Genomic DNA, 14,969 nt, shown 5'->3' with positions numbered 1-14,969 from the left:
ATGGAGTGTATCAGTGTCTGTAACAGCGCATGAGGTTTACCAGGTGGGAACTTTGTTTTAGTAGCAAATGAGAACTGAAGGTCTGAGAAAGATGGAGCTTGAGTGAGATGGGGAGCACCATGAAAATACAAAAGGTGAACCACTTTCAATAAAATAAATCAGTCCATAGGCCAGCAAATGATAGGACAGTAGTGCTGCAAAGAGTACTTAAACTGCTGACAACTGATTTTAGTAACATGCAATGAAGCTGTCATTTACCAAAGTTGTCAGTTACTTAATTATAGTTTCTTCTAGATGTTATTTAAGGTCATACTTGTGTTATTTTCTTATTTACAGTCTAAACTATAAAAAGACCCAGAACATTTCAGCCTAGGAAATCCAAAAATGGTTGCTGCTATGTACTCTAGAGTGTCTGCTGTAAAGTAGGGCTTCTGAAGTCTCTAAATCAAGAAAGGTTTAAAATTTCATCCTTTGATGGACTTCCATCTTCCATGGCTTCCATAGAAAAGACTGAGATAAGCTAAGGACGAAATAAATGAAGCAGGTTGGAAGTTCAAACAAAAAAAAAAGGTGGTCTCTGGAATTCTTGTCAATAAATAGAAATCAGAAAAATACAATTTTGACACCAAATTTATCATTAATCCAACTTTCATATTTACTCTTCCAAGATTAATGTGTTTTTTTTCTTTCTTGCGTCAAACACATGAACAAAAACATTTTTCTGACATCGTATATTCCATTGCTGTTATAAGTAGAGATGGTTTTTTTTTTGTCTTACTTGAATGTAATTCTAGATGCCAAAAAAATATGCAAAGCCAGTTGAGTAAAAGCCATTTTTTTGGGTAGTCCAAAGAGTGCCAAAGTATCCTTATGCATTTCAAGAATTAGTGTGGAAAACAGTTTTTGCAGGAAATGGTGCAGTATGTCCCTGTCTCCATTCAATAGCTCTGATACAGGGTGTTAATGAAATGATGTGAGAGTACTGTATTTACTGGACTTTCTCACCCTTTTTGTCTCCGTTACATAAGCCTCTTATCTGGCTCCTCTCTGGCCAAACAGCTGCTCGGAGCTGTGTTGAATAGTCAACACGCAGCTATGCCATGTGAGCGGACAGGACCTCAGCACATGGTGTTCACCCGGATGTGCAGCATCATTTTCATCACAGAACTGGGATGACACAAGAGTAAAATAGTCCCCTTTGACCTCCCTGTCTAAAACTGATGGAGGTTAGACCTTCTCACCTGCAGGGTACAAGCCTTGGTGGCTTGGTGTTGATCTCTTGGGTTCCACATACTCTTAGGGACCTATTCTGGTCATGCCTCAGCCAAGCATCCAAATCCTGCCTGCTATGCAGGCACATGCATGCCATCACTGTGTGCATCTCTCCTTTTTTTTTGCTGTGCAATCAGGAAGTGTAAAGCAGAACCTGAGATTGCTCCCTTAAATCCTCTGACATGATATCTACAGGCATTTCTCCTCACTATTATGTTTTCAGCTAGGTGGGAGCAAACTGGGTTTGGCTGGTGCACCGTGTTTCTCTGGAAGCTTTAATGTGAGGGAGTGCTGGTGGTGTCTGCTGGTTAACCTTAAGTCATCTCATGTGTCTTCTGAAAGTTGGAGGAGTGAAATGTGTCCCTTTGTGTTCCTGCTGGTTAGATCTGTAGGCAAAGTGTGCTGAATTTTTCATCATAACTGCTCCATTCTTTTTTTAGTCAAACATTTCACTGAATCCACAGTCAAAGGATGACTTTGAAGCTTGGCTTTGTCTCCAGTGCAATTGCATGGGGGACTCCAGCTTTCCGTTTAAAAGTGAGAGTTCATTGAAGGTCTATGAAAGTGAAGGATTATTTAATTACATCCTGATTTGCCAACAGTGTACTCAGCCCTGCTCAGAACATAAAGATACATAATGTCTTCTCCCTGTGGAGTCTTAGCAAAGTCTTGGTTATCATTGCCTCCACACAGGTTTCAGTGTGTTTTTCATCTGCTCACATAGGATCTGTTGTGCCTCTAACTTAACAAAACTAAGAATAAGTTAGGCTCTTCCTTTTTTTCATCAACAATCCCCCCTTTCAGCCTAGAAGGAATGTTTCCAATAAGTTCCTCTTGGTAATGAGCCAAATAGCTGTTTTTCCAGAATGGACTTGGAAAGCTGAGGTGTGTAAATCAAATCTTTGGAGTAAGTTCCTCTTCCAGTTTTGGTTTTGGCTTATGGTGGTCAAGATGTGTCTGTACTGGTATGAGAGATGGTTGCTGCGTGTGGTAGAGCAGCTCCTGAGCTTGTGGGCTATGCTGATACACACCAGTATTATCTTCCCAGCCACTGGTCCCTAAATATTGGCAGTGAATGAGCTCTCCTACACTCCAAAGACATGTAGTTTTGTTCCTAGGTGAAGGACTAAGGAAATGTCTAGATGATCCTTTAGTACAAGATCATAACAATAAAAGAAGGCCACAGCCAAGAATTTTATGTGCCTGGAAACTTTGTTGAATTGCAGTATCTATCCACATGACAGCTCTGCAGCATTCTGATGCCAAACCTCCAGAGAAAGTCCTAAGCACTTACAGGAAAGATCCCCTGCCCTTTCAAGTTCTCAGTACTTTCAGTACGCACAACTTAAATTACTTTCCAGACAGGGAATTTAGTTTCTCAACATGGGTTTTATCTAAATGATGTAAAGCTGCCTCAGTGGCCCTATTCGTGTTCTGCCTTCATTCCAGGAAAAGATCTCAATGTCTTCTGCTCTCCTTGCACCAGTGCTGTCTGTGGTTTTCAGAAGAGGGAAACAGACATGGGGGCAGAAAGGAGGCTATGGTGTGCTCTGCTCTGGTCTGAAATGTCAGAGACTGATGACAGAGTGCCTTGGAGTAGAGAGTAGAAAAGCTGCTGGGTCTTTAATTTTTTGGCTTAATCTCGAGTTCTGGTCCTTGTGCCAAGAATTTCTGCTGCGTTTTACCTCCATCCATTCCTTGGAAAATGGACAAGCCATCTTTGAAGCAATATCCAGAACCTATCCATCCCTTGAGAGGAGACAGAAGTGGTCTGAATTTTCTTGAGTAAATAGAAGAATCACAACACAGGCTTCTGTTTCCTTGGAGGAGATTAAGCTGTGTCCTGATTTTCAGAATAGGATTCATTTTTTAGCTGTTAGGGTACTGTACAAAAAAGAACAGACTACTAACAATCATACTTTAATGTAATGAGATCTGCCTTTTTAAAAAAAAAATAAGGTAACTTTATGGTATTAGGTATTTAATGCACCTGACTTAAAGGGACTGAAGTATGCCCACAAGCTTTTATCTTTGCACAGTTGGTTGATATATGGACTCTAAGAGACAAAAAACATGCCCATGGCAAATGCAGTCCAAGGAAAGGATGTCTGTTAGAATACTTTTGCCAGACTTTCCATTATAAGAAGTGACTTTTCACTCCCTTTCAGAGATTTTGGATCTTCAATGCTGACACAGAGGGTAAGGAAACATCACATCACAAAAGAAAATTGCTTTGATTTGTCTTACGGAACAGATCTCCTTTTACTGCCTAATGTCCCAACATGTGACCTCCACTCTGTAATTGCCTATCTATCTGCTACAATATGTTCAACATGAAAAGACTTTCCCCTTTTGATTATACTTTCTTTTTCCTTCTATCAGCATTTTTTTTCTTTAAGAAAATTCCTTGTCTTATTCAGACGTAGAAATGCTTGAGTGAAACAGTTTCTAAAACAGTATTTTAAAACAAATTCTCTTTTAAGACTTGAGCTATGCCAAACTTATGGGCAAAAAGTCTTTGTTTGGTTGTAAAAAACTGAAAAATAACAAAGGGAAAACGGAAAAGGAATATATTTTTGTATATATATGAAAATATATTTTCAGGATAATTTGAAGGAAACTTCCCATAAAGTTCTACTTTCTTGAAGCCACTGTCTAAACAGGAAAATTCAGAGTGTCTAAATTCACAGTTTGCTATTTCTTTGCAAAACATTGTGAGCCGATTCCAGTGTTGATATTTGTGCTTAATAGCAATTGTGTCTCTAATTGGCACCATCTTGTCCAAGGCACTACACAAGTTTTATGTACCAGCCTTCTTACAAAGATGTTGGCACTCACTGCAAACATCTGTTTCAGTTATCATGTTTCCCTTAAGCTCTTTGCAGCACCAGAAGAACCATTTCCTTCTGTATGTTTTTCCTCACGGTTTCTCAAGGTTTTATGTGTTTTTATGCTCATAATCATGGGGATATGTGCATTAGTCTTACAGCACATCATTAGAGCTACACATTCTTGATACACACATTTTCTTCTTTCATACTTAATTATGAAATCCTGAGGAAAAAAATACATAAATATACAGCATTCAGTTTGCTGTTGGTTTAAGAGTCCAACAGAGGTGCATTGCAGCACTACCACCCATCAGGAAAGAACTAGCAGTTAACAAAGTGTTTTATATGTTGGCCTAACATATGTTACTTTTCTAAAGACACTTTTGCTTTATTATAAGGCATTCAGGATGTTCTTTTCTGTAGAAGAAAATAAAAAAAAAAGAAGTCAAATAAAAGCAAGTAATACAAATTACTGCTAAAAGCAAACTGCTCAGAGTTTGGTATCTTTGTAAACATAATTAAGGAATTGTTTTCTCAGTAGTCATCTGTGGAAGGCCCCCACTGAAGCTGACAGAAGGACAGCCTTCACCCCACAAAAATGCAGTCCCGCCTGTTCTTAATTTCAGGACTTTTTTTTAGTTCTGTATGAAAAATGCAGTTATGATGGTGACCACAGGAAAAAATAGTATTATTAAATGCAAATAAAACTATGCTTATTATAGTGAGAAGCATAGAGACGGGCTGTCTCATTGAATTACGTGCCTGGACTTCCTTATCAATTGCTCATTTACTGTTCTCATAAGTGGTCTTTGCTGAGGTCATGTTCAACCACAGATTGTGTACCACCAAGACTAGTGGAGTTGCTCTGCACAGAACCACAGGCAGACTACTAACCCTTCTGTTACCAAACGGATGATGGCTCTGAATTGAATTTTAGATGTCTGAAGTGTTTTCATTCTTTGATACCTTCTGTACTGGTGTTGTACACTGTCTAATTTTGTTTCTTTCAACTAAAGCTCAATTTTGTTTCTTTTGTAAATCCTCTCTGGATACATTCTTCTAGCAAAGATCTGCGCACAGCTCAGGGACTTGGAGTGAGTTGATTACGTGGCAAGGTCTGAATTTAGCTGAACATGCACAGCGCATCTTTTGGTATTGCTTCTGTGACTGAACAGATCATGCTTTAGATTTGAACTGTGATGTTCCTTGGAGTATCTTTCATGCTCCTGATAAAAAGAAGAGGCCTGTTGATAAGAGAAGGAACAGGTACTTGGAGCTTCTTCTTTGAAGTCCAGTGGCAAACCAACCAAGCTGATAGTCTTTCATGAGCTCCTGTGGGATTTAGGTTCACTTTTTAATTGCTCATTTGCTGGGTGATATGTAACATGCTAGGTGGTGTTAAGTGCTGTTCTCTTTTTTTGAGTCTTGATCCAGCAAACTCCTTAAGTATGAGCCTAACTGTAAGTTTGTTGTGTCCTTGAAATAAATGGGGTTATTGAAGTTGTATAAAGCTGAAAGCAACTTGAAGTGATGTTTTGGATGGATCCACTGCTTTAATATACTCCTACATATACATCCTTATACCAGATTGGCTGTTCCTCAGTTTAGCGCCGCTATAAGAGACAATTTTGGATCTTTTAGCCTGGCTGGGAGTGTGCTATACCTGTTTTATCAATGACCATCCAATCCTTTCCCTTCTTTGGTTTGCCTTCTTGGGAGAACTACTGGTGAATAGTGATGGGAGCTGACCTCTGAGTGAGTTGGACCTCTGTCATTAAAAGGACAGAGATGTCTAGGACTGGTACTACCATATAGGATTATATTCTGCATTAGAGAACAGAAGTGAGATGTTGTGTTCACTGTCCAGGATTCATTTTATTGTTTATATCCATTTAAACAAACAAACCCACAAAAAATAAAAAAGCAAATCCAAAAAACCCCTCTATTTTTAATAAGGAAAATTATCTTACAGTCTTACATCTTCCCAATAAGCTGTGACCAGCTATGGCATACACTATTTTTACAATGAACTCTGTCATCTTTTCATCTGATTTACACAGAACCTTATGGATAACAAAGTTTCTGCTTATTGCAGGAGGGTGGGGAGTAAAAAAAAAAGCCAGTGGCTGCCTGAACAGGCTACCATAAATACAACTCACTTGGCATGCCTGTCCCTGAGATGAACTGATTTGTGGTCTGGATTCAAAAGTGTTTTACTGTTCTTTGCTTCTCTGTGGATTCAGCTATTTAGATCAGGCTAATTTTCAACTGCAGGAGCTGAAGAGCTATTATTCTCCCTGAAGGTTATCTCATTTGTTTAAAAACTGGTGGCAAACCACTGACTGCTGTATTTTTTTTTTTTAAGACAACAGCAGTGGGGGAGGAGAGTTATATCTGGAAAACTCCCACATGCAAAATCCCAAGGTCCTTTCCTGAAATAACAAATACTTTCATAAGTAAAATGAACTTCACCATGTTTCTCAGAAACTCTCTCCTCAGCTGTACCAGAGGATGAGCTCATGAGGTTACGCTCCATGGCATTTTGGAGGGTGTATTTCTTGTCATAATACATTCAGAGTGTGGTATTTTTTCAGCCTTTACTGCTGTATCAAAGTTGATTGGCCAACTTCCCCAAGGGGAGGAAAGACAGAAGCAAACCTACACACAAGACAACATCTTAGGAAGTGTTAGAAGTGTTGGAACCTTGGAAGGGTGGAGCTAAGTATTCCATATTGTTGGCTAGGTCCTTAGACAAGGTCATTTTCTTAATTCTTCTTTCTAAAGGACTTGACACTTACAGACTCTCCTTGCTGGATATATTACAGAATAGATGTCAGATTAGCTATTATCAGTTAAAAAATCCCTTTTAGGTTGGTTGGGATTTTTTAAATTATTATTACTGTTGTTTTAGTGAAGGAATTCATTGTCTGTTGAATGATAATGATAGAAGCAGACTTCTGTCCGTAGTAAATAGGCATGTCATGACGAGGAGGAGTAGCTTTAAGAGGAAAGTGTTGATATGTTGCTAAAGCTCACAAGGAAGCACAGGCATCCAGAGAAAACACAGGATGAAATTTGTCTTTCTGATTCTTGCTGCTCCTGCAGCATAACCTCACTGGGAAAGGGAAAAATATTGGATGCACTGGGCACCTATGTTGGGGACTGTCTTGAGACAAACACCTTTTCCTGAATCTTGAACTGTACATCCCAGTTCCCACTCTGACACCCAGCTGCACTCCTTGCAGGGGGAGTGAGGCAAGCACTTTGGAAAAATGCAGTTGCCTTGAGCATTTACATAGGAGCTCCTCTAATTTGGACAGCTGGACTATCATGTATGCCATTATGTTTAAAATCAGTGGTTGTGAAAGAATGAAGAGGGGGAAAAAAAAGGAGAGATTAGTTCAGATAAATAAAATATAGAGCAAGCTGCTTTACAATCAGCTCAGACTCTCTCAGGGAATTGCCTCACCAAAAAGGATGTCTTCCAGATTCCTTCCCACTCATCTTCCTTATGAGATAGTTTTTCTCCCCCAGTGCAAGGATATGTTTGTGGCTTCTGCCATCTAGAATATCCTCCTTCTGTTTATGGCATAAATGGCCTTTTTGCCTTATGACTTAGCACCTGCTTTTATTCATTGTGAAATGATTTTATATGCTTTTTAGTAAATGTGACAGGCAGTGCATTATGCACTGTCGTGTTTTATTTACTCCCATAAAGCATTATGGAATACAGTTAGAATGTGACATCCAGGACACTGTGTAGTGCTGCTTTGTGTTATGTTGCAGCATGGGACAGTTCAGTGCCTTGAAAGACACACTGTCTTTTCCTTTGCCTGTATCTTTTATTAAGTGTTTTTATTCTGACTTTCCCCTTGGTGAATGTGTGTTCCACGAGTTCTCCCAATGTATCTGATGAGGACAATGCTCGTCTCCTTGGAAAGGTCTTACTTTAGTCTCATAGCTTTGTTGATACAAAAGGTGCAAGAGTTGCTTACATCTCTTCAAGCTGTTTCCCAGATGCTTGATTCATGAGGAGCCAACCTCCTGGGAGCAACTCTGTGTTGACTGTGTTCTATCTGTGAAATCCCAGTGAAAATCACCTTAGAAAATTCTGATGTGTTTGATTACAGTGCTGGCTACACCACTTCAGGTTGTAATTTAGTGCACGGTGAGGAGGGTGAGAGGGAATCAGGCTGTTTCAGAGCTCCTGAAGAGTCTGCTCCAGCATCAGGTGAAGGCTCTGAATAGCTTTAGATTTCATCCCATGTGGGCTATAGAAACAGTATTTATGGCCATTCTCATCAAACACACTTTATTCCTTTGTGGAAAGGACTTTTCCTCAGAGTGGAATATTTGAATATCCCTTGTTTTACTATAGTGAGAATTTTATCCCCGTGCTTCTCTCCAGCCTTTCCTCTGCAATGACTTTATAATTGCCATGTTTACCATGATGGAAATAACAAGTCACTGTGCTTTGATTTTTAAGCTTCGTAACACGTGCAGCTTTATTGCTTCATGTACCTGTGCAGCTTGGATACTGCAGAGCTGTGCCAGCCATGACATTTCAGCACTAGTCTTGGTCAGGTGTGACTGCCTTGCAGGCAGAGTGCTGTAGTCCATGCGATTCAAAGTTTAACTTAAATGAAAAGCTGTGACAGACCCTCTTCTTGATGTACAAGAGAGCATGTAGTGTTCATTCTCAGCTGGTGTGCTGTGTGCACAGATGTTTTCTTTGGAGGTATATGTATGAGCACATTTCAGAGATACTGTCCCCAGAACTCTAATTTCAGCAGCTGATGACGTGAGGATAAAGCTTGTACTAGGACTGCCTGGGAAAATGGAACCTTTCCCTCAGAATCATGAACCAGATTTGAACCACATAGTGAAATGCAGTGACAGAGGGAAAATGGCAATAGTTTGCTGTTCAAGAAAGAAGAGTAATGGACTCTCAGGCACAGGATGAGTTTTGCCATGTTTTACGCAGTAACTTTTGTTCTGACTTAGGGAATGATTGTTTTTTACTAGAATTTGTTATCATCAAATCTCTTCTATTTTTATCTCTTTTCTTGGACCTTTTGGATACAGTCATGTGAAATAGTGTCCTCTTAGTGTACTGGGTATTTTCAGAGTTCAAAGGTCCTCAGGATTTCAGTAAGAACTCAGTAGTGTTGGCTGGACATTTTGTTTCATTCCAGATCAGGAAAAAAAAAATGCACAGATGTCTTTTTTCCCTCTTTTTTTTTGAATAAAAGCAAATAAAAAACCAGACTTCAGCATAGATGTCCTTGATGAAAATTGCAACAAAACTAATAGGTGGGTGGTCTTTATTTTCACCAAATTGGCACTTTTCCAATGCAAATTGTTTGGTTAAAACAGAATAAAAAACTGGCTAGTTCTGCACTTTGTGAGCTAGGACTGTGTTTGCTTAGAAAGGGTGTCTCAGAGTGTGAAAGCATCTTAGAAAGATGTCACAATTAGGTCTATAGAGATAGTTTTATAAGAAACACAGACTTTTTTTCTTCCAAGTTTCAGCGTGTTTGGAAGCTAGAATTACTGTGCTGTCAGAAGAGTACAATGAATGGTTAAACAACCATGCTTTGCTTATAGCTGCATGCAGGGTGGTGTTTGCAGCCAGGAACCAGTGAAAAGCAACCTGAAAAATAGATGTACTAATCAAGAAGTTTGTAGCATTTGTCTGGATTCCTGGTTTCAGTGAGCATTTATAAAACAAGTATATTTATTTCATATAAAGAACTTAGAAAAATTCAGTCACACGTTAGATTTTATTTTAAAAGTAAAGACTTAGTGTGTGTGGCAGATGGCTGTGGCTGGTTGCTTTGGTTTTGTATTTCCAGCATTCACAGAGTGGCCTGGTGGAGATATTTTATTCCCATTTGTTCTTCCTCAGTAGCCAGATTCAGGAGAAGGCACCAGTTTGCTATTTCTATTGCTTGCAGTGGAACTGGAGGTTGAGGTGGCATTCAGCAGAGTGATGTTCAGTTTAAGATAAAGACAGCAGAGTTTGGGTGTTTACGTGAAAACAAGTGTCCAAATTCATGTAGATCCCCACACATGTGGGGGAGGAACACAGGTAGCTGTCCCACAGGTGGAGGCTCAGAGGTGCATGTCTTGACTGAAACCTGCTGTGATCTGAATGTTGCCTTGGGGCCTTCTCATCCTCAAAATTTCCCCATACTGAAGTTGTCAATTCACGGAAGAATGGTTGTTTGCAGTTCTTTGATGCAAACTGACCCAAATTCCAGTATCAGAAACAGCTGGGCAGTGCAAGTGCATGGTGCAACTGAGAAGACATTTTGACTTTTAGAGATATGAGTCTTGACACAGTTCCTGTAATCCTTGGAGCCATGGATTTACAGCAGCAGAGGTTTTACGTCGGTATAAGTAAACTTTAGGAACAACTGAATATTTGCTCAGGCAAAAGCTGTGGAATTTTAATTAAGTAAAGTTACAGTTAAAGTTAAAGTAAAGACAAAGGCTCTTTGTCTTTAAGTTACTCAGTAAGATGGTTGATGGGATAGGATCTAGCCTCAGTTGCATCAGTATAAGCATGGAGTAGCTGTTTGAGTAAATGGACCATAGGCAGAAAATGGTTCAAACCATACAAATAAAATCAAAACATGACCTTACACATGTTTCTGGGAAGAAATGCTTAAGCACAGTAAAGAAATTTAAATTCACCCATACTCACTTTCCTGCAGCCCTTCATTGCTGCTTTTGTTTAGAGGTCATTGCTCCCCACAGCACAAAATTTGGGAAGCAGGACTATATACATTTTTTATTCCAGTCTGTCTTACTTCATTGTTCTCAAGCTTTTATTAAAGTTTAATTCTGTTTTAAAACCAAAGTGGTGAAAATGAATTTATATAATCAATATAAATGTAAAAATAATTTACATTTCTTGTAAAATAAAGAGTCTGTATACCTGAGCTCTGTTGTTTTTACTGTTTAATAGGGGATTGAATTAAGAGAAAATACATTGTACTTGCTATTGAATAATAACTGCTCCTAGACCCAAGTTTTTATAGACTTGAAATGCAAATAATTGTGCTGTATTATAAACTGTTGTGTTTTTTGCCTTCCTGTAACTGGAACAACATACTAATTTCTACAAGTTGTGACTACTAACAGAGAGCAATCACCTCACAGACTTGTACCGAAAAGAAGAGACCATCAGCGTGGCAGGGAACGGCTGCATCCACAGTCCTCGCTTCCCCAGCAGCTACCCCAGGAACCTCCTGCTGACGTGGCGGCTCCACTCCCCAGAGAGCACCAGGATCCAACTGGCTTTTGATAATCAGTTTGGGCTGGAGGAACCCGAAAATGAGATCTGCAGGTGAGTGCCAAGTGAAAGTTTGCAAAGGGCTTCTTAAGACCACCTTTGAGTTCACTGGCATGAGACTGCAAAGCGAAACCAGGGCATCTCTGGCCCCGTCTAGGATGTCCTTGCAAGGAGGACAGACCTTTAAGGGGCCCTTCCAGCTGAAATTGGTCTTTGAGTTCATAAATAAATTGAGCTGTCCTGGACCTGAAGCAGTTTTGTCAGGTTTTAGTCCTTCTATAATGTTTTAAGCACAAAGTACTTGTATGCTCAAATCCAGCTGTCTAACAACATAGGTGCTACTTTAATAGGATTTTGTCCTCTATCACCTCTGTTGCATTTCAGCCAGGCAAGAAATACATTTTTCAGTAGGTGGAGGGCTCTAGGAGGTTTGAGTGAGTAGGTAAGCGTTTATACTGGGGTGTGAGGGACAGATAAAAATGCACTGAAAAATATAATTATCTCCAAATTACTTGCTTATCTTTATTTTTACTCTTCACCGGTACAATTCCTTCTAAAACTTTTAAATATAGGTCCACAACCATCAGTGTACTGATGCATGCTGATGTATCTATAAATCTATTAAAGCCTATATCTACTATATCGCAGTTGCTTTGATTCCCCTTTTAAGCAAAAGTGACCTTAAGCTCAGCTGATCTGGCTGATTAACCTAGGTGGATAAACTGTTTTGCATTAGTAGAGTACAGAGGTGAATCTTGCCAGCATTCACTAAAACAGCATAAATCCATGTGTTTATATTTCTTTTATTCAGCTCTCTCTTTTGTGGGGGAAAACAGGCTCAGGATTCCCATGCCCTCCAAAAGGCAGATTACTATGATGCTACTTACTTGAAATGCTCAAATCTCAGCCTCCAACACTGCCTGATCATGTTGTTGCTTATACCTTATCTATGCACAGAACTTGGTTGTTAGCGTTTCCGCACACCCAGCCCATTCTTATCTTATCTTTGTCAATTAATTTGTGTTTGTAGGGTTTGGCATCTCCGCAGGCATTTTACAGGACGGATTTTTTTCCCTTATTTTTCTTTGTTACATTTTCTGCATTACTGATAGAGGGAACCATTCCTGCAGGTTTGTTTTCCATGTAGCAATAAAAGAATGCAGCCTAAAATTGGCTCTCCTTTCCTGCTTCTTGGCAGGTCTGCTCTGGTGATGTTGGTCCAAGATCAGCAGCAGAGTCAGGAACAACAGTAACCTCCCAGTACCCCAAATGCTTTCCCAGATTCAGAGTCTAATGCACACAGAAGCAGCCTGTTAATATTTACATAGTGGATAAACTGTGGCTGACCTTAAGCATTGCAACTTTGAAACAGAGGGCTAATTTACTTTGGAAAAAAAGATGCAGTATTCTCTGTCAAAAGCCATTAAAGGTGGTGGCACAGTGAGGGAAAGTCAAGCTGTTAACTGGCATTATGTGCTTGGAGTGCATCTTGGAAGACAGTCTGCTTGATTTTTCCAGAGCAGCTAATTTAGAATGCAGAGAAAAGGAAAGACTTTCCATTATCCATAGTGTCTATAGAAGCTGGAGAAATATCACATCCTTTTCTGCAGTAAAACTTCCCCTAGAGTTTCTGGAAGACCTTTATTTGGGTAGTATTACTTCCAGAGCGAGGAATTTTTTCGTCAGACAGATTGTGATGGCTTTAAGTCTGTTAAATACTGTGTGCAGTTGGATGTTTTGCTAATGCTCAATATATTTTTCAAAACTAGATCCTTTCTGCAGCTTCAGTCCCTGACAATCCCTGCAGTGCTGCTTTAGAGAGACAGCCAGGACTGTTTAATTGAAATGAATGCCGAGAGCTAAGCACATGCTTGAAGGCTGGGCATACTGGACAAGTAATTCAGGACCTCTGCACCTTACCTTGCTTTTGTATTTGCTTTTGACCTTAAGCTTTTTTCTCCAGAAACTTCCTAGTGTTTTCTTTCAATTTTTCATTAATGCTAATTATTGTAATTTGCATACTGTTAAGACTGAACTGATTGAAATTCATTCAGGCTGAGGAATTAAGAGGTATATTTTAGCAGAGCTATATTTCTTCAGAGCTTCTGAAGAAGGAGAGGAAATATTCAAGGTCTTACAGAATGTTCGAGAAGTGCTGTTAGCATTTCCACAGGCACTTGATAAGAGATGATTCTGAAAAGCAGTTAAATTACCCAGCCTCTGAGGCTCCTTGGATGCACAGAAGCAACTGAAAATACACCTACTTCCATGATGGTTGCAGCAAAGCCTTTTCTGTTGAAAGCAGATATAATCCTTGAAAGTCCATGGATTTTCCCTGGTTTTGCTGCTTAGTCTGGCTTTTAAAAGTGAGGAGGCCAGTCGGGACAGCTTTCACCAAAGCTTACAAGGTTATCTCCTGCTGAGCACCACAACCCCTTGTGTTGCAATAGGCGTTCACAGTTACGTGCTTCCCAGGGGGCCAGGGTGGATCCTTGGGAGCTCTGCTGGGCACCACATCCATCACCACCAGGGAGTGGGAGCTTGAGATGGTGGAGAGAGCTTGAGACAAGTTTACCTCTGCCTGGAACTAAATTTTGGTGTACTTCAAAAAAGAATATTTCAGCAGAGTTTGGGCAGATTTAAGTGGTCATGGTGGATCTGTTATTTTCTGTTCTGTGCAATTTGGCGTTGGTGAATATAAAAGCAGCAGAGCTGATATTCTCAAACCACATAGTACTTGTGGTTTTTTTCTCATGGGCTCTCAGCAGAAAAAGAAAAGCAGGTCTGTTATTTACAGAGCTATTCAGCTCCCACAACTGGGCAAGGAGGAGGGTGCTTGGCTCTCCTCCTTGGGGGTGGGAAGAAGTGCATTGCTAGCAAGAAATCACTTAACAGTCCTGAACTCCTTTGGAGGGAGCAGATGCTTTGATAATACAAAACATTGCTGGTAAAGACTTCCAGAGTTTTAAGGCTTAACTGTACTGTGAGGATGGCACTCAAGCTGTCCCTCTTGTCATCACCTCTGCCTCACTGGCAGCAATGTGTGGGGCCTAATTCTGGCTCCAAAGATACTGAGAGACATTTTGTCACAGATTCAGTAAAAGCAGAACTTTATTCTCTGCCCCCTTTATTCTCCAGCTCAATAACTGTACTCATTTATTTACCTATTTATATGGTCATTTATATCCAAGCAGGCGAATGCGCAGGCTGGAGCAGTGAGTGCTGCCACTGTGTTCCTTCATCCCTGGGGTTTAGTGCCTTCTGCTCCTGGCAGAGCCCTCTTTGGGCTCAGGGACCACTGCTGTGGTACGGGTGCCTGGCCAAGATATGACTTTTCACAGAAAAAGATGTGCTGTTGCATTTTCCCTGGTGACAGCATACACATGAACTTCCCGATGGGCAGCATGCTTTCCTGCTTGAAAGCTAGACATAAATCTTTCCAAACCAATTCCATGAGCAATGTGCCACCTACAAGGAGGGTCCTAAAAAGCACCTTTCAGTAGAATGCACTGCCCTGTGTCCCTCCAGCATCTCCCTTTGCTCCTGGCACAGTGGCTGCCCCTCTC

The 14,969-nt window shown here is 40.2% G+C and overlaps 1 protein-coding gene across 4 annotated transcripts in view; it reads left to right on the top strand.

The window, feature by feature from the left end:
- Positions 1-14,969, top strand: part of PDGFD (platelet derived growth factor D) — a 135,836-nt gene that overhangs the window by 66,381 nt on the left and 54,486 nt on the right. For 2 of the 4 annotated variants that reach the window (XM_053971117.1, XM_053971119.1), the window contains exon 2: positions 11,271-11,457. In XM_053971117.1, coding sequence (XP_053827092.1) covers positions 11,271-11,457 — 187 coding nt within the window. Of the gene's footprint in view, positions 1-11,252; positions 11,458-14,969 lie in introns of all 4 variants that reach the window. The other 2 variants (XM_053971116.1, XM_053971118.1) reach the window with 1 other exon arrangement.

Source organism: Vidua macroura, chromosome 2 (assembly GCF_024509145.1).
Source record: "Vidua macroura isolate BioBank_ID:100142 chromosome 2, ASM2450914v1, whole genome shotgun sequence".
Taxonomy (NCBI): Eukaryota; Metazoa; Chordata; class Aves; order Passeriformes; family Viduidae; genus Vidua; species Vidua macroura.
Note: the sequence above shows the minus strand (reverse complement) of the source record. Positions and strands in the feature narration are given on the sequence as shown.